Genomic DNA, 19,600 nt, shown 5'->3' on the forward strand with positions numbered 1-19,600 from the left:
GCAAGGAAGTAGATGAATATTACAAGCTAGTAAATATGGATGTAAGCGATGCAGGTTTCAAAATGTTTTTTAAAGGAAACAGGTGTTTTAAAGTATTTGATGGCGAGAGAATGCTTTTAACAGGTTTGTTAGAGCTTAAATATACACAAATTGCGTTTTGGTGAATAACACTGGTGTTGAACACAACTTTTGTTTCTTCACAAGAAAACTTCACTGGGTACCTTTAAGCTTACTTGTTAGCAAGCAGTTGCCTTACACAGAAAAGCTATGGTATGTTAGACTGAATGATGAAGGGAAAGGAAACAGTTCAGTCTAAGACTGGCATTTCCAGACATATCTCCATCTCTATTGCGCTGTGGAGTAACCTGAAAATCTTGTTTGTGCTGACCTCTTTAGTGCAAAACTTCTCACCTTGCAGCTATTTAGGAGTGTACTCAAAGAATTGGTCAGTACATCGTGACTTTTGGCTTTGGTTATAGGTGCAACACTCGAAATCTATGCCCCAAGAGGACTTTCAAATACTGCTTTTGTGCATACAGTAGCTACTTTTCGCATGGAGTATAGCCACAACCTGGCTCAAAAGTGTGTTTCAAAAGAGGGAGTCCACACATGCAAATGAGGCTAAATGTTTTAATAGGTAAATTGAGATAACAATAGGGTTTGTCAGTCAGTATGCAGGCAACTATGTCTGTGTGAGGGAGTGTTGAGACAGTCAGTAAGCAGGCCAGGGGAAGCCAACAGTGCTCAGGTGTGTTGCATCACTGACAAGATCTCAGCTCCACCCATCCCTATCCTGGACCGAAGGGGGAAAACAACACAGCCAACAAAGAAGGGCTAGATAGGGTCAATCCTGAGGCCGTCACATTGAGTACTGTCACTGAGAGAAATTTGTTGGACTCTGTTAGTTAATACATAGAGAAAATAAAAAATAAAAAGGCAATTTAAATAAAAGCCATTACTGGAATGTTTTTTATGACTAAACATGATTCAGTGTTCCTCTTCTAATAAACAATGAGTCATACCTGGTTTTAGTTACCAGAGGTCTAATGTGTTGGCAAATCTTTTCGGTGGAAATTATTCTCTTACCACCTCTCTAACTGATTATAGACTATTTTTTTCTCTCTAAAAATGAAACAAACAGCAAACACATGAAAGTCACACATGGACATGGAAACAAAAGCAGCCGGTTCCAGTAAGACAGGAAAAGAGAACGCCCTGCATTCATATTTGAGGCATCATTTTCATAAGTACAGATTTTTTATGTGTGGTATGTGTTGTTGAGTCACCAAATCCAATCTTCCATTTCTTCCATAGAACATTAAAATCTAAACTGACTGTTTGAAAAGGAAATGAACATTCCCATTTAATGAGAAGCTTCCGACAAAGTATTTCTTTTTGCGAATGTGTTTGTCCTCATACAGCCAGAATGTCTGGTGTTCCTTCATCCGTTCCTCTAAGCATTCACAAATATGTCTCCGGGATCTCCTGTGAAACAGAAGTACGGGAGAGATCAAAACAGAGAAGAAAAAAACAGAAAGAAGAACTGAGGTAGCATGTGGGATGGAGGATGGAAGACTTTCATATTATGTTCCAGATTTTTTCTTTTCTCTCCAGTGGCAGGGAAGTCTCAGTAGGGGTTAATGAGGAGGAACAGAAAAAGACTGAAACTTTGGTTCAGCATGCAACAATCTCAGAAAGAAATGATTCTGAGTCAAACTATTCCAAATCCGATGTCTTCACTTTGCGCCATGTAATTGTATGCATTGTATATCTAAAAGACCCCAAGGATAATAGTAAGGCTCCACTTGCTTTCTGATATGCTGAAATTCTTGTGTGAAATTAAGTGAACTGAAGATACAGTATAGGCCAGATGGAATTCTAAACCAACTTCTTGTTCATCTTATTCAAAACCATTTCCATGTGACATGTATTCATACAGTATGGGCTGCACATATTAATGTAGGCATGCATTTATTAATTTGCACATGCTTCCATACGTGTTACTGTGTGTTTTTGTTCTTTGCACAGTTCTCTAGACTAACCTCATGTTCCTGATCCACGCGCTTACATCCTCTGTATGTGCCTGTGTGTATATGTGCCTGTGCCGGTGTGTGTATGTGTGTGTGTGTGTGTGTGTGAGAGAGAAAGAGCTCCCCATCTTTCCCATGATAAGCTTTTGTTCCTGTTAACTATTCATTGTCCATTGCTACGTCTTTGTTCTGTTAGATCTCTCCTATGGGAGCTGAAACATAAAGTCACGCATCCAACTAAATACTAAAACAGAACAGGCAGAAACAAAAACACACAGGCTGAACAATATGCAGACATGCATGTAAGCACATGTGTATAAATGAGATAACACACGCAAACAATGCCCATGTGTTAAGGAGATTGATGGTGTGTGGTGGAATGAGCAGTATTTCTGATGTGAACTGCTAAATGCAGTTTAGGTATTTGGGTTTAACTGTTTAAGGGATTTACATCAAAACACATGAAAATGCATACAAATATAATAACCTAGTATTCTACTGTAATTTTGTAAATACCTATTCCACCTACTACCTAGCCATGTCACTGTGTGCAGTCAATTTGCAGTCTAGGTCACACTGCAGAGTGAGGGTCATTGAACCAATCCAGAAACCACATTTGAATCAATGTCCATTAAGCTAGTAAGAGCTTAAAACATCATTCCCACACTCCAGGCTTTAAGAGCTAGCGATCAGGTGGGTTAATTAGAAGCGTTTACTTTTTATATTTCACCAACCCCTAATGTGTAGCACAGTCTGGCCTCGCTCTTCATCTAACAGTGAGGAGGTTCCCTGGGAGTGTAATGCATGTACACACTTCACTACATCACATTACATTCACAGTTTTACAAGCTTACGTTTTTAATTGCAGTCAATTGCAGTTATCATGTTTTTTTTACGATAACAACGTACCTGTCCAACACCTGCAGACAGACATGAATGTGAACATGAATATGCCTTCAGATGGCATGTTCTCCATAGTAACAGGTCAAGATGTTCATGGGTAGTATTGCATTTAGTGCATACCAAACTCAGAAATAAAGTAAATATTTATAACAATGGCTATTACCTATCAGAATATTTTTTATTTGACCCACCCCCCCCCCCAGACACCTGCGTCAAGTATCATTGAGGTTTCCATTAAGAGTAAACTTGCACACGTGTACATCACCTCATTTTGTCTGTGTGTTCTGGCAGACTGACAGTGCAAAACAGCATCATGGACGGTGGAGAAGAGACAGGACTTTGTCACTTTGTCGTTAAAGAAACCTCCAGTCTGCAGGTTGTCCACAACACCAGCTAGAAAGACAGACAGAAAGAAAGGGAATAATGGATCCACAAGTAAAGTTGTGTGTGAAAGGTTTTGGGAAGATAGGAGACAATGATGGTAGCATAAGAGGACAAGAAATGAAATGAAAAAAGGGAAATTTGAGAGGAATTGATGAGGATAACGTGAAACATTTAAAGTAGGAAAAATGAAACACACCAAAAGTAAGTAAGTAGAGAGAGAGAGAGAGAGAGAGACACACACACAGACACACACAGACAGACACACACACACACACCCTTCGCACTGAGAGAGAGCGAGAGAGAGAGATGGAGAGAGAGAGAGAGAGAGAGAGAGAGAGAGAGAGAGAGAGAGAGGTGAGTTGGACGGGTAGTCCTTCTGTTAATTGAACCAAGTTATACTTCCTGGCAGTATACATATCCTTTGCTGTCACAATAAACTCTTTTTCTCATTACATTATACTCATTACAGGCTTTTGACTCAGTGCAGGCTATTTAGAGCTGCTGATTCTCTGAATTAAACTAGACAGCTCCTGGCGTTGTAGATGCAAGATCTTTTTATTCTTGAAGATCCACATTTGTTGCCGACCTAAATTTGTGGGCTACTATGTTAAAATAAACAGAATGAGTATATGCTTTATTACAGTAAAGCCATTACTGCCCCTGACAGATTACAGCATTTTCTTTTTTAGATTTCTTAGGACTTATTATAATCTAATCATGACCCATTACATATCTTACCAGACCTGGCAAATCTGGAATAGGGTTATCCGAAAAAACGTACCAGTTATTGACGGAAATCCTTCCTTCCACAGAAACGTTACAATAACATCAGTGGCTGAAATAACATCTAATCTTGTTGAATGAATTCAAATTGTGGGTGGCTAAGCGAGTCTGGAACGTGAATGTAAAAATACATCCGTGTGTGTGTTAGAATATGCGGGACAAAGAAATCCCGTTGGGTATTTTCACTAACCTCTACAATGGATCTAAAATGTCTGTAATAGAAAGGCAAATGGAGATATAAGGGAATCAAAATTTTATTTTTTACTGTTCTGACTGTACCAAATCCACACAGTTGTATTATTTTTTGAGTGATGTAGAGGGACTTACTTTGGCAGCCAGCGAGAACCACCTCTATACCAATCTCCCCATAGTCTCTCTGGATCTGAAACAGATACAGAAGCGCAGAGCAAAGGTCAGACTGGAGATCATTTCATTAGTCTGACAATTCAATTACAGTACTTGAATGCCAGAGGAGCTAAATGATGAAGCAAGGGAGGGATGAATAGAGGACAGTTCTAGTTGTTAAGAAATGAGAAAGGTTACATAGTTACATGAAATGACTACAGCACAGCCAAGGAGGAGAATCAGTAACCTCATATTTACCTTATTCTTTTAGGGACAGTTCTTTCTCTAATCCTAGTTTTCATTATTTGATTTAATAGATTTGTCAAAATATTGGAAACGCAAATGTAGAACTGTAGAACCGCCAACTAAAATAATACAAACACAAATGCACCTACACAAGAAGTTGAATTACGAAGGTGTACAAGTTGTGATTGATTATTGCCATCTCTGTCTTAATATGTGTGTGTGTGTAAATGTGTAGATGTGACTGCCACGTTCATACGCTGCGTAGCGCCTTGACTCCCACGGTATCCAGGAAGTTGACGGGGCTGAGGTCGAGGATGATGGCTCTGGGGAGTGAGGGGTCGGGCTCAGCATCCATCTCAATGATGGCAATGCCCTTCTTCTCCTCCCTCTCGGGCTCCCCCTCCTGGAAAGGAGAAGACATGACACAGGGCAGACTTGTGAGAGGTTAATCAAAACAAAATGTTGTGCTTTAGATGGCGATTTAGGAATTCAAATGAACATCAAGGTTTAGCGAGCTCAGTAAGTTCTAGCAATAGAAAAAAAACTAAAGAAAACTTTAAAAGTAAAAAATATAAAAATAGTAATATGACTCTGGTCATCCTCACCATGTCCACTGTATTCTTCTTGGCAGCTTTCTTGGCATTTTTCTTCTCATGTCGCTTTCTTTTAGCCTCCAGTTTCTTCTTTGCTGACAGGATCTTGGTAATGTCAATGCCAGACTAAAAAAATACAGCAAAAGAAAATAATGCATGATAATCTTGAAGTTCACGTTCATTTTCTACAGCCAGTAAAATCTTACTTCCTCCTGGTGTGTTGGTTTTGGTTTGTTTTCGGGCCCCCTCTGAAAAGCTTTTAGTAGCTTATTTGGGGTTCTCATTTCATGCGTCCTGTATATGATTGTTGTGCCTCATGGAATTGTGATTGAATGTACAGTGATGACGTGTGAAATAAAAACGAAACAAAACGAATGATGTATTTATTATGACTGCAATGCACCTTTGTTTACTTCTTTTTACATTCTGTGGCTTTTTTTATGTTTACATTTTTTATCTTAAAGCAATTTCAAATTTAAATTAGCACCAATTCTTGAGAGCATGTGGGTACTTACTACTGGAATTATAGTATATACAGTATATACTTTGCAACAAATCATATTGGCGCTTATTTAAACCAATGAACAAACATCCTACAGTGCGGATTGTTTTTATCTCCCCAAAAGACTTCAATCAACTTTTTGGTTGTGTTTACAAAAATAATTTGTATATGTTTTTAAGGTGAATTCAGTAGTTAAGAAGAGTACTGTCTGTTGCATTTCCTTTCCACATTCATGTAAACATTTTTTAAAAATGCACTCAATTAGAGCGCTCAATTGAAAAAAATAATAATAAAAGCAACGAGTAAGAAGAGTCTTGATAAACAATAAATCTGTATCAGGAATGTGACCCAAAACAAAAGTGGAGGCGCTGGAAGACAAAGACAAGATAAAAGAGACAGGGGAATATTAATGAGAGTGCATATCTGCCTGGTAGACAAGTGAGAGCAGGGAAGGGAACACAAAATCCCATTTGCACACATACACATAGTATATTTGTTATTTCCACTCTTCATTCTAACCCCAACCGGTCGTCAGACACCGCCTACCATGAGCCTGGGTCTGTCCGAGGTTTCTGCCTAAAAGGAAGTTTTTCCTCGCCACTGTCGCACTGTTGCTTGCTCTGGAGGAGACTACTAGAACTGTTTGGTCCTTGTAAATTATGTGGTCTAGTGTGGTCTATACCCACTCTATCTGTGAAGTGTCTTGAGATAACTATTGTTATAAATTGTATACTATACATAAAATTGAATTGGAAAAAAATTGAATATTATATATATACAACACATATTTTATATTGAACATGAACAATGAAAGGTTGTTTTCATCCCCACACTATACGCATTTACAACCATTCAATAGCACAACTCTCTATACAGTTTTAACTGCTGGAGTAAAGAACATTAAAGGATAGGTTCAACATTTTTCAAGTCTGTCTTAAAAATATCTTGATGTAACTTAGGATATCCACTTTCCCTATATTTGCCTAACTCTCACCACTGAAGCCTCATTTTATCTGTAGATGAACTTCTAAATTAATGTTTGCATGATATGAAGTCTCTGGATTACTTCCAGTATGTTGAAATCCCTTTAGGAAAGGATCCTTTAATGGCCAGTGCAAACTGGAGGAATAACTACAGCATGTAAAACCTGTTTCAGTTTACATATGGGCACCTGACTATTGTTTTCAGATGGATTTATATTTAACAAAAACCCTAACCCTACTACAAATGTGTTTTCATATAGCTAGCCAGGGAGTGTTTCTGTTTCTGTTTAGCTGCCACAAGGAAACGTGGGCTAAAAATGACTATAGTTTCACATAAAGTAGTTTACTTATACTAGTACATCAAACCGTTTAGGGTTGCAACGGATCACAAAACCCACGGTTAGGATTGGATCATGGTTTTGAGTCACAGATTGGATACATTTTCGTCTCAGCATTAAAAAGGGGGGAATTAAAATTATTTTTCAAAATGAATCAACAATAACCTCTAACACTAATAACTTCTTTCACCAGTAAATTGCTGTTAAATGACAAAAAACAAATGAGAAAATTGTATTTTACAATAACAATGAACGAGGTTTACCAGTTTCAAATAAAACGCAACATTCACGTCTGTGTTCTTTTCCCGATAACGGCAGTGACCAGTGCTAGTTTGTGTCTTTTAGCTCATAGCTTTAGCAGCAGACTGCTGTACGTCTAGGTGTTGGAATGCTCTACGGTGAAATACAGACACACTTTTACACTGTTCAGCGGTCAGCATTTTAACCGTGTTTAATACTGCTACTAGCTAACGGTGACATTAGGCTAACATCAATGTTGTGTTTTAGGTATGGTCTGTCAACGTTTGTTTCGGAGCACCATAGAACAGCGCAGGTATTTTGGTGGCACCGAAATCAATGTAGCTTGCTATTCCGGTACCGGTTGTTTAGGTACCTGTGAGAGAGAAAGAGATTTATCAGCCAACATTAAGAATCAGCGACAGTAAAAAGGTATTCCACGCTATTATGGTTAACCTTTGCAACCTTTGGATCCATACGAGCACTGATCAACTGTGGCCCGTTACACAACGGGCAACCAGGAAATGTGAAAATGGAAAAAATGGTCACGGGCATCATTCATCAACAGCCAATTCAATTTGTTTTTGTGATTTTTATTCCATTAAGTAAATGTCTCCCCCATTATTATTATTATTATTATTATTATTATTATTATTATTAGTATCTCAAAAACACTGCTCAGTGATTTGTAGGATAGTTTAACTCATCAAGATAAAGTATGACAGAAAAGATAATTCATGCAAAAACAAGGTCTGATTTACTTCTAAAATCTTTTCTTTCTGACATTTACTAGTTCATTTAACATAGCATTTTTCCTAGTATTTCATTTATATTTATATTTTGTGCTTTGTGACTTATTTTGCTGCTGTAACACAGGAATTTCCCATTTTTTGGGATCAATAAACATCTATCTATCTATCTATCTATTTATCTATCTATCTATCTATCTATCTATCTATTTTCCATTTGCACAAGTGCAAGCCATTGGCTTAGTTGCTGCTAGTGAGAACAAGCAGTAAGCAATCCCCTGCGCCTTTCAGTATTTCTTGGAAAATTATCCCCAAATTTGAGTCGTCTGCACGCCTCAATGACTGCTCGAGTAGAAACACTTTTCACCCAGATCCAAAAACTACCAGAATTCATCTGGTGGCAATTTCTCACCAACTTGAAGCCTCTGCCAGTCAACCACAGCTCTATGAAAGCTTATTTGTGCATCAACGATTGCAAAGAAAAGAGCGACCCTCTGGCTTTGAAATGCTGACATTTTAATGAATGATGATATTCCATTATTTCCCTGCATTATTCAATCTCTGCTTCTCCCGCTTTCTCCATCTTTTGTCATCCTTTCTCTCCCTTCCCTCAATTTGTCTTCCTATTTCCTCCAAAGAGACGTGACAGAAGGAAGAAGACGTAGAAGGAGAATGGGGGGAAAATGATGGGATGACATTTTAAACAATGTCTGTCATGGTCGTGATGTGTGGATTGGTGAAATGTCAGGTCAGTTATTAGCCCGTCAGAAATAATGTTATTTAAAGGAGTTAATTGCACGGAAATCGTGACAAGGCGGACTGTTGCTGGAGTTGGTTGTTTCTTTTACTCTGTGTACGTGTGTGTGTGTGTGTGTGTGTGTGTGTATGTGTGTGTATGTGTGTGTGTGTAAGTGTGTAGCTGTGGTGTGTTTATCTGTGTTGTAGGTAGATGTAGCAAGTAGTCGTGAGCAAGGTAAGTCCGAGATGATGTTGAAACGATGGGGTATTTATTGTTCACCCCAAGTAAATTATGGACGGCAATTATGGAAATTCATATCCTCGTGTTTGTTTCTGGTGTGTGCTATATCAGTGAGTTTTACATTCTATCTCATTTAATGCATTCTATGTATTTTATTTTATCTTAATTTTGCCGTTGTCATCATATTTTCCCAAAACTTTGTATTCTATCCATTTTACTTTACATTGATTAATTATTTGTATGCTCATTTTATGTCACGTAATTACTATACTTAATTGAAAAGCAATTTGTGCTACATTTCTTGTATGAAAGGTGCTATACAACAAATTGACGTTATTTGTATATTACTATTATAATTTTTGGGAGGACAAAGTTTACTTTTAGCCCTTGAGATTGAGGACATTTAGTCAGTCCTCACTATTTTTTTTAAACGCTGTTCAATGGTCAAGACCTGCTTTGAGGGGTGGTAAGGTAAAGGTAGATTAAAGGTGTGTGTGTGTGTGTGTGTGTGTGTGTGTGTGTGTGTGTGTTTGTTTGTGTGTGTGTGCGTGCGTGTTTGTGTGTGTGAGTGTTTGTGTGTGTGAGTGTTTGTGCGTGTGTGTCCTCTTCTACCTTCTCTCCAAGGGCTTCTTGGTACATCTCAGCATTTGCAAAGTAGATGGTGGCAGAAGAACGGAAGATCAAAATCCCTGGCACCTGCTTCACCTGAAATCAATTGGTCAGTTAATGAGTTAATAAACTGAACAGGCTTTGAGCTAAATGCTACTATCAGCCTGCTAACACGATCACAATGTCAGACCCAACATAATACTGATGTTTGTCAGGTCTAATATTTAATACGTTCAACCTCTTAGTGTGGGATGTTTGTGTGCCTAAATTCACTAATAGGCACTTAACCCAAAATACCACTGATGTTAAAGGTCCCATGGCATGGCAAAATTTCACTTTATGAGGTCATAAGTAGCAAGGTTAGCTCCCCTGTCTCTGCCTTGCCTGCCCAGAGACTTTGGCCCACCCATGAAAGAGAGACATCATGACTTTCAAACAAGCAAAGTGGCAGTTGCTCAAGACCATCTTTAAAGATAAGACTAGTTGGTTTAAAGTAGAACTGAAAATGAAAGAAGTTAATAAATAACATTTTGCATTGTATCAATATGTAATGCAAGTAATTTATTCATCTCCAGACCAGCACTTGCTCTCGCCCCTGCTTTCAGGTAATTTAAATATAACGTATCATACCTGATTATAGTCCTCAATTGGCCTGTAAATGTCAGAGGCTGGTATCTGCCCTAATATGGAGTATTTAGGTCTGAAATACACACACAACACAGAGGTATATGAGCAATTTGTGATGCTTTGTGTTTAGGTATGGTGAAGAAGTATGCCAGAGAAGTACAGAATTAATTGTTAGGTGTGGTGATTAATATCTTAATGTTCAACTGGACACACTCTCCCACTGAAAATGTATGAATTTATTAGTTTATAATTGTGGGTGTATGGTAATATCTTCCTACAGCTGTGTCCTGAAGATGACGGTGAGCATGGAAAAACCAATGGAAGCAGCCAGTCCCAGGTCAGGGTTGAATAGCAAGGTGAGGATAAAGGTAAAAACCCAGATCAGCTGAAGATAAGAAAAAAAGTGATAATGAGTAACAAAGGGTACTAAAACCCTTCAACAAGTCTAGCAACGCTTAAATGTGGCAACATGACATTGTTAGATGCTTATCGGTAATGAAGGAACATGTATAGTTGGATTTGATTACAGCACCACAGAAAAAGGCCAAGTTGTTACCTAAATGCAGCTCAATCAGCCTCAGGTGTATTTCATCAGCTGATAGTAATTGGCTTATTTAAATTTGTCATTCTTATTTATTCATTTCCTGTCACCTTTGGGCCCCAACAAGCGGTACCGATGTTGGAGAAATGTTTGCAGTTAGGAAAATTTAAGAAGCATAGTATAGTAATTTGTGTTGCAAAGTTTAGCTTGGTATAAGTTTACATGCATACTGTAAAGTATGGATTCTGCAGCTATCATGCTAACATTAGCAAGTCAGAAAAACACGGTATGTTACAATATAAGTAAAGATGAAAAGAAATTATTATTAGTTTCAGGGGTTTCTTGTGCTGAAGAACTTTTTATGAAGAAAGCACTGTTTATCTGAGCAGACATCTGACATCTTAGAAAGCATCAGCTTGGGAAGCACCGGGATTTAAGATGTTTAATATAAAAAGAAAACAATATGGACATTTATACATCCTGTTACCAACAAGTTAATGAATCTATCCTCCGAAAACCTTAACCATTTTCTTGTCTACCTTTTAAGACACTCACCATGTCTACTTTGTTGCTCCTCCAAAGTGCACGGATGTCCATAAATTGTTTCATCATGCCCTGGAGGTTAACAAAGATGATGGCGGCCAGCACTGCCTGCAATGTGAGTCACGTATAATACAGTTACTATGGAGCGTTCCAGTTTTGAGGCCAAAAACATGAATCTGAGTTAGTTTGTTTGACTTGCTCTAGTTACATAGGCTACAAACAAATGGGTAAGACTTGTAAGTGTATAGTGTGTTTATAGTCTTCATTTGATTTGAACTGATGTGATTCCCATTCACAAGCTCCTGATTTGTTTTCCGATTTAATTCAATAAACAGCCAGTTTTTCCCTAGCCAAAATGTGGCCTTTTTTGGAGCATTAGTTAACCACCTTCCCAACAAGCTAGCATGTCATAGTTTTTACCCATGGATTACTTAGGTCTTCTAGAGACTATGCAAAAGATTGTTTCTGGAGTTAATCAATATCATATTCAAAGGAAAATTAAATTTTCAATAAAAAGTTTTAATAAAACCATCCTTAGTGGCTTTAGTCTGAAGCTGAAGAAATATATGTAACTGGCCTTATAGCAACACAATCTCAGCTATCTATATTTTGATGAGGAGGGCGTATAATTATGCAAACCCATTAACTTGGACACGTGTGTATGCTCATGCTTGTGCACAGATGTGAACACATTTAAAACCCCACACACAGAGTACCTTTGGCAAATCTTCAAAGAGAGTTCCAATCCAGAGAGTGATGAGAAGTATAACTATTGCTGATAGAGCCCCGGCAACCTGCAGTGAAGACAGAGGGTTGACAGAGACATGATGAATTGAAATCAGTAAAGAAATCAGAGAAGGAGAGTTAAAAAAGAAGAAACCCTTAATGATATAGTGGGTATTAAAGTGATTTGGTAAACAATAATGAGAGGAGTCATGGCATCATCAGTTGAAGTCTCTCCTCTCCTCTTTAATGGGCCTTAGCTGATTAAGTGTGTTGTCAGACTAAATTGGTTTAGCCTTTTAGCAAATCTGTTTGTGTAGATGGACTTTCATCGATGTGAGCGAAAATCAATTGCCTAAGTGTTTTTTAATGATGCCACTTAACGTTGATTATGACCCATTTCTTCACTCCGTTTAACCTGTAAAATAGCCCAGCTTTGTAGCTACGGGCAGAGTGAAGTGTTGTAATGATATTACTGATCTGATAAAAGGATCTCATGATACATCCTTTTCCAGTTTAAAACCAATAAGCATATTTCTAAATGTTGTTGACATCCTTTTCAGCTGTGTGGAATAAATACAGGACAAGCTACACCTATCTTGTGACCTAAATAAATAAAAATCATTCCAGCTTTTGAAATTTAACTCTATAGTGGTACACCAGTGGCAGCATGTAGCAGCAGTAGTAGTATACTACCTAATAGAAGGCTACAGGATGTCAACCATAAACGCAGCTGTGTTAATAATAACAGGTGTGTGGATAAGGATTTTGTGATATGTGTTGATTTTATTTTTTTAGAGAAAGTTCTGCCAGTCTGTTATTGTGATACATAAGATACAAAAACAGTATTAACATTCAGATAGTAGCCATTTTAAGGTCTAATATCAGGAGCTAAATATACGGGGCCGTCATTTATAGAAAGGACCATCGGAGAAAAATAGGGGAGGGTCATGTCTTTTTATTCTTTGTTGAGGGGAGGGTTATCCAATTTTATTTTTAGTCTAGGGGGGAGGATCACCCAACTTTTATATTCATATTTATATTTACATTGTTCATCTCCGGCAGCTTTACCTATGCTAAAATACACAATGACTGAGGAAGCCTAGTGATGAATCCATAGCAACCAGTTTACGTGTTGAATTTGTTATTACCCAGTGTGCTTTGTTGAACGATCTTAATGTTTTATTTGAAGTAATGCAGTAGTGTGGGAAATGTGCATTTAGTTTAGGAGTGTTTCCATAACAATGTTAGTGAGTAAATCTACTGAAATGGCCACCATATTAGTAGAGTGTGCTGTGTAAGATGAGAAGGCAGCTGGTTAGTCATGTATGTCATGGTTGTAAAATAACAATGGCTACCTATACATCTTTGCCAAACCAGAACGGAAGGCATCAATATGTTGTTAAGTAGGGTCATGGAAAAAAAAATTATTGGCAAAGGGAGGGTCAAAAAACCCTCCGGTAGCCCCTTAAATAGAAAACAAACAGTCCAAAATTGAAATTATTCAAATTTTTTCTCCCCGGAAAGGGTGTTTTTTAAAATATTTTTCCTTTAGGTTTCTTTACTTCTTTGTTAATTCTGTGGTGATTTGTGTAACATTAAAAAACTCTTCCCAAAAGGAGATTTTGATCCCAAGCAGTTGTCCTGGTTAAAAGGAAAGTTCCCTTGCGACAATATGTATTAGGAATGTGAACTGATCCTTTAAAAGTCCAACGTGTTCTTTTGTCAAACTTATTTTGTCAAATGTAAGTCTCAAACCAGACCTACTCTATTCAGTCATTTCTAAAATTATATGTTTAAATTATTTCTGTTTAGAGAGATCAGAGCCCTCTCACAATGTGGAATAATGTCCACCAATACCAACCTGAGTTTTCCCTCCTGTGCTCTCCTGAACCATGGTGCGAGACATGGAACAGCTGATGGCGAAACACTGGAAAATTCCACCAATGCCGTTACTCAGACCCAGGGCGATTAGTTCCTATACCAGGAAGAACACACTATAAATATACAAGGTATCAACCTCTTAAAAGAGCAGATGATCCTTAATTCTATCCACACCCTCCCTACCTGGTTGCTGTCCACCTTATATCCGTATTTAAGGGCAAAGATTCTTCCCAGTGAGATGGCAATACCATAGCCAACCACAGACAGAGCGAAGGCATCCCCGATCACCTGACCAAACAGAGAGGCAGTTGGGAGAACAGGCGGCTGGAGGCTTGAAGACATGGAGAGTAGAATACATTGCCCATTACAAATACATTTTTCATATGTAAGCAGATTGCTGTGCTTGGTGTGTGTTTCTTACCCTGAGGGAATCTCGCCCACCACATCCACTCCATATTTCTCCTGCAAGTTAACTTGCCAGGAGATGACTGTAGCAATAATAATCTGGAGAAACAGATAATACGAGTATATGTATAAGTGGGTTTAAATGTAATAGTGTGTGTTTATCTTTGTAAGGAACTAACTTTCCATAGAGTATATTAAAAGTGTGTCCTGTATACTCACGCTAATCATCTCCACAGGGATAGGAACAGGTAGTTTTTTACTCAAGTATGTGTTGAGCTCCTTAGCAAGGATCAGGCCCAATATAGCAACAATGCTGACCACAAGAGTACCAATGTTCGTTCCTGGAATGAGATAGCATATCTCCAACACAGTCTGGAAGGAAAGAAATAATATGTTTTTTTATGTTTTGATGATAAAAGCAAGCTCATAGGATAGATGTATTATACTTTCCTCAACGAAGTTTTAGGGTTGACAGTTGACATTCGTTGACTTGTAGACATCACTAAGAACAATCCAAAATACTTTGGAAATATTCAATAGTTGCAGCCTTACTCTGTACAATTAAATCAAAACATATAGAAACACACAACTGTTAATGACTGTGTTCCTTCTTACGTATATCAATGAGAAGGGTCCACTGTATCTCAAAGGGCTGATGCCAAAGGTGTATTTGAGCTGGGACACAATGACGTGGATGGCAGCGCCTGTGGTGTAACCTCGGACCAGAGGCTCAGACAGGTAGGTCACAACGAAACCAAACTGGACTAGACCGAGTAGAACCTACATACATAATACAGAATGAAAAACACATGGATCTTCATATTATGAGAAGAAAGTACACACAAAGCAACTTGCTAGTGCAACGTTTGCACTAACCAACTAAATCTTTAATTGACAATGTCTGGGAAAAGAAAATCTGTGTTGGTGTTGATGCAATTTGAAATATGTTAATTCTTAGTCAGGGACACCTTTAGTGATGACAGCATGTCAGTCCAAGAAACATTAACACCCAATTGGAAGATTACTCCCAAATATTTGGTATCCAGACCAGAGAATCTCTAATTTACCTGAAATAATCCGGACATAAAGGTGACAGCTGCAGCCACTCTGACCCTCTCTGCATCCCGGGAGCCAATATCAACTATACTCGAGTTGGTCAAATTGTCCCATATCATAAAGTTGGAGTCTGGGGCCAATCGCTCTGTCACCCCTCCTATCATCACACTCATGACCGCATACGTTCCTGAAGAAAGGAGACAGAGAGAAAACACATTTTTGTGGGTCATAACACAAAATATTGGAGATTATGAGAGATATTTTTTGCGGCCTTTTTTCCCCTCACATTTTCCTTCCTGCCACGACTGAAGGTGTCGAATGTGACACATTATGATCTGTCAGAGTGAGACCATTTGTAACCATTTCGTCATTTTACCTTTTTGTTTTGTCTGGGCACTTGTCACTAGTTTGACAGATGTTATAAGTGGACGAATTTACACTTACCAATCAGAAATGAGCAAAATAAATAAACAAATGAGTTGTGAAGTTGAAAGAGCCAGTTTGGCCGGCCCTGATTCCAGAAGTAAACATTCTATTCATTATCCCTTAGACAAAGTTACATGACCCACAGTTTAAGCCATTCTATGGCTTGGATCAGCAGGAAACACGGCCAAATTAATCATTAGTAAAGAGGTTAACAACTGTTTTAGAAAATACCTGCCTCTTTGATTAAAAACAAAAGGTACAAGCCTGTGTGCATAAAAAGGAAGTTAACAACTAAGTATAGCGCAGTGTTTTAAACACAAATTCAACGTCAAAGCATTTTTTAATTTGCTACAACTCTAATTTTTGCCTTGGACTTACTTCTTCCCCATTGCACAGGTGCCAGAGGCTCAGGGGTATTGTAGTATTTAGCACAGTCTGCCATGTCAATGATGAATATTGATGTTGAAATAATAAAAACTGGTGGCCACAGCATAAACTATATGCTTGTAATATACAGAAATGCAAAATACAAAAATTATTTTTCATGAACCAGACCTCTGTCTTTTTTTTAACGCCAAAAATAACGCCAAATATCTATTGTTTTTGCCCTATGGAAAATTCTTTTCAGTCCATGAATGAGGCAACCATCTGTGGTTAGTTCACGTATGTAATGGCAGGACGGTCAAAAGTGTCATCTAAGCTGCTTAAGCCTGGTGAAACATTGCTGGAAGGCTTTCCAATGGTTACAAAAAGGCGCGGTGGTTAGCGACCGACTGACGTGCTGACGGATTTAGTGTTTTTGGATTTCGTGTTTTTCTGCTCACCGTCAAAATGACTAATGAGCAGAAATGATACATATGATACAAACCAATTGAGATGTGCTTGGATGTGCCAAAGATGAAGTAGATGAGGACTGGGTAGAAGGAGGAGTAAAGGCCAAAGACTGGAGGAACAGATGCTAACAGGGCATAGGCCATACCTGCAGGGATAATAAAGAACAAACATGATTCCCTACAATACCGTAATAACAGCTATAACACGTACAAATATTGAGTAGTAGGATAATGCACAACCTTCAGATTACCAAATAAAATAAACTAATTTTCACATCTTTACATGTCTTCTACCTGTCCACCCCTTGCTGCATCTCAACTGAACTCATCCCCTGAACCTCCGTCCTCACCCTGCGGCAAATGCATGATCCCCACACTTATTCCAGAGATCAGGTCACCCAGTGCGTTTTCTCTGATGGAGTAACGAGGCAGCCATGAGACAACAGGAACACTACCCAGCAGGCAGCTCTTTAACCTGGGACCAGAACAGCTGAGTTTGTGTGTCAGAGAGACAGACAGAGAAAAAGAAGAGGCACATTATTGTCGGAATACGCTTTAATGTCAATGTAAGTGTCCAGTCTGAACTACAGGTCTCTTGGCTGATGTAATTTAAGATTTAATTCTCTGTTTAAAGTAATTAAACGTAGAAAAAATGTATACATAGAAAACAGTATGTGTAGTACTTTAAGTACTGTGTGACTACTGATTTATTCTGAATGTAGTTGCTGTATGCTTTTGTGCAAGAGAAAATGTCTGAATGTAGAAAGAGATTAGATTGTCAGATACAGTCAACTCTGACTGGCCTGTGTATGTATGAAAGGGTTAACTTGTACTTTAACAATTTCAACATCTTATTTACCTGTACTGTGACTTTTAATGTTGTATCAAGATCTCCATCACGAGTGATTCATTTTATTGTCATTGCTTATTAGCACTGTGCATGGTTTTATGGTTCAGGAAAATGGCTATAATTTGTGTTGCTTGCATGTGCTGAATGTGGATAGTGCTGATGTGTTACTTTACTCATGTCAGGCTGCTTTCTGTCACTCTACATGGCTTCTAGAGAAAGCTTATAGTGTTCCTTTTAGTTGTCTTTATGATGTCTTATTGACTTTTGTCTGTACATTTTAACCTGTACTAATGTCTTGCTGTTTTCTGTTGCTCTGGTCTGAAAATGTCTGGCCAAAGGACTACAGTTAAAAATTAGCCAGCTGGCTAACACTGGCACATTTACAGAGATGTTGATTCATGTAAATTGTCTTTTAGAAATAAAATGAATGGAAATTAAAAGTTTAAATACACAGTTAATTAGATGTGGGCAACTTTACCTCATTGACTTTTTGACCTTTTCACATAGAGATGTTTTTGAGTCAGACTTCTGTGCCATCTCATCCACTGCTCCCTCGTCCAGGATCTCCCTGTGCACGCTGTAGCCCACCCGTCTCCTCTCTGCCATGGCTAGAACCAGCTGGAACACAATCATTCAATCATCACTACACAATGCGGGCATTACATTTTCAACCGTTATTCTGTTTATAAGAAAATACCTAAAAAGATATCTTTAAAAAAGCTTAACATATTACCGTATCAATAGTTAGTCTTAATATTTTTTGGGCACAATAACAGCTGTTAAAATACAAGTAGTTAGTTTCATGGAAATTCTTTCATGGAAATTCATGTCCTGATCGCAATCCTTCTGGGACTAAACAGTTTAAAACCTTTGATCATAATTACCTTGTGTGTTCCAGCTGAAAAAGTGCTCTTTGTCGAAAATATTTATTTTACATAAAGCCTAGAACCTTCTGAATCGCTGAGATGAACCATTCATATTTAGTGTAGGTTTTCAGAAGAGTGAAATGATTAGTTTTCTATACTGATGTTTTTTCCGTTTTTCCAGTTCAGAGGACATAAATCCAAGTCGATATCTGCTCAGGGTTGTAAAGAAAACCATCCACCTAACTCAAAAGGTCTTTACAATGATCAAATGGCACATCCTTCTTTATGAAGAATTAATCCTTTCTGTGTGGTCCTCAGGATTCAAATTAAATCTGCTGTAGAGTTTTCAATCAGATCCAAGTGGCTCCACTGCGTTTTCTTGCAGCCAACAGAAGAAGGTAAGGTTTTCTTTTAAAACCCACAATTCTCTGACAAAATAAACAAAATAAAAACTTCTCGGCCTGCCCTCTTTCTCAGACTTGTCTGAGGCTGGGATGATCTCTGTCTATGTTGTTGCTCCACTGCTGTGACTTGTGACCTTGAAGGGAAATCTAGAACTCTATGACGGACATTGTTGTGGAGGGAGAGGGCAAAGGTGGAAACAGATATGGTAGAAATGAGAGATGACAATGCCTGTTTGTTTTTCAAATATAGTTAGTTAGTTCTTTTTTGTAGTTATTGTCATATGTCTAATTTCTTGGGTCAATCATCTTTGCCCTTGAAAGAAAAATGGTTCAACATGCAACCAACATATTCTAAATGTGAAATTGACTTACAGGAAAATACAGCATGCTACACAGGAAGCTAAACTAAGTTCAGATGAATACAGACAGAATTACAGAACATACAAATATATATCAAATTTACACCAGACAGTCTTAGCTGTTTGTCTCTCTGTGTTTTGTGTCTTTTCTTTTATCTCTGTGTGATCAGATTAGTCAGCCATTTCAGCTTAGTCAGGGTTGATCTTGTTAATTTATAATTGCACCACAGGAAAGTTAATGGGAGGGTCTGTGTAATCAATGAAAGAAAAGATACTGGTTAACTAAGTAGGACAAACAATATGCTTTCTTAAAGACACAGGGTGGTTTATACAGTGGGTACGGAAAGTATTCAGACCCCTTTAAATTTTTCACTCTTTGTTTCATTGCAGCCATTTTCCAAA

At 38.1% G+C, this 19,600-nt stretch overlaps 1 protein-coding gene across 1 annotated transcript; it reads right to left on the reverse strand.

Moving 5' to 3' along the window:
• Window positions 1–973: 973 nt before the first annotated feature.
• Window positions 974–19,122, reverse strand: LOC117947730 (solute carrier family 26 member 6-like). The gene is made up of 20 exons (XM_034876918.1): window positions 18,454–19,122; window positions 18,048–18,187; window positions 17,070–17,209; window positions 16,755–16,865; window positions 15,472–15,647; window positions 15,020–15,184; window positions 14,624–14,776; window positions 14,421–14,503; window positions 14,183–14,330; window positions 13,980–14,093; window positions 12,109–12,186; window positions 11,405–11,500; window positions 10,587–10,693; window positions 10,312–10,381; window positions 9,685–9,777; window positions 5,297–5,410; window positions 4,948–5,094; window positions 4,428–4,482; window positions 3,199–3,326; window positions 974–1,485 (listed from the first exon to the last, which is right to left on the reverse strand). Exons 2-20 carry the CDS (start codon window positions 18,173–18,175, stop codon window positions 1,462–1,464), a joined length of 2,130 nt encoding a protein of 709 aa, XP_034732809.1. The 5' UTR covers window positions 18,176–18,187; window positions 18,454–19,122; the 3' UTR covers window positions 974–1,461.
• Between the last annotated feature and the right edge of the window lie 478 nt (window positions 19,123–19,600).

Source organism: Etheostoma cragini, chromosome 7 (assembly GCF_013103735.1).
Source record: "Etheostoma cragini isolate CJK2018 chromosome 7, CSU_Ecrag_1.0, whole genome shotgun sequence".
NCBI classification, from domain to species: domain Eukaryota; kingdom Metazoa; phylum Chordata; class Actinopteri; order Perciformes; family Percidae; genus Etheostoma; species Etheostoma cragini.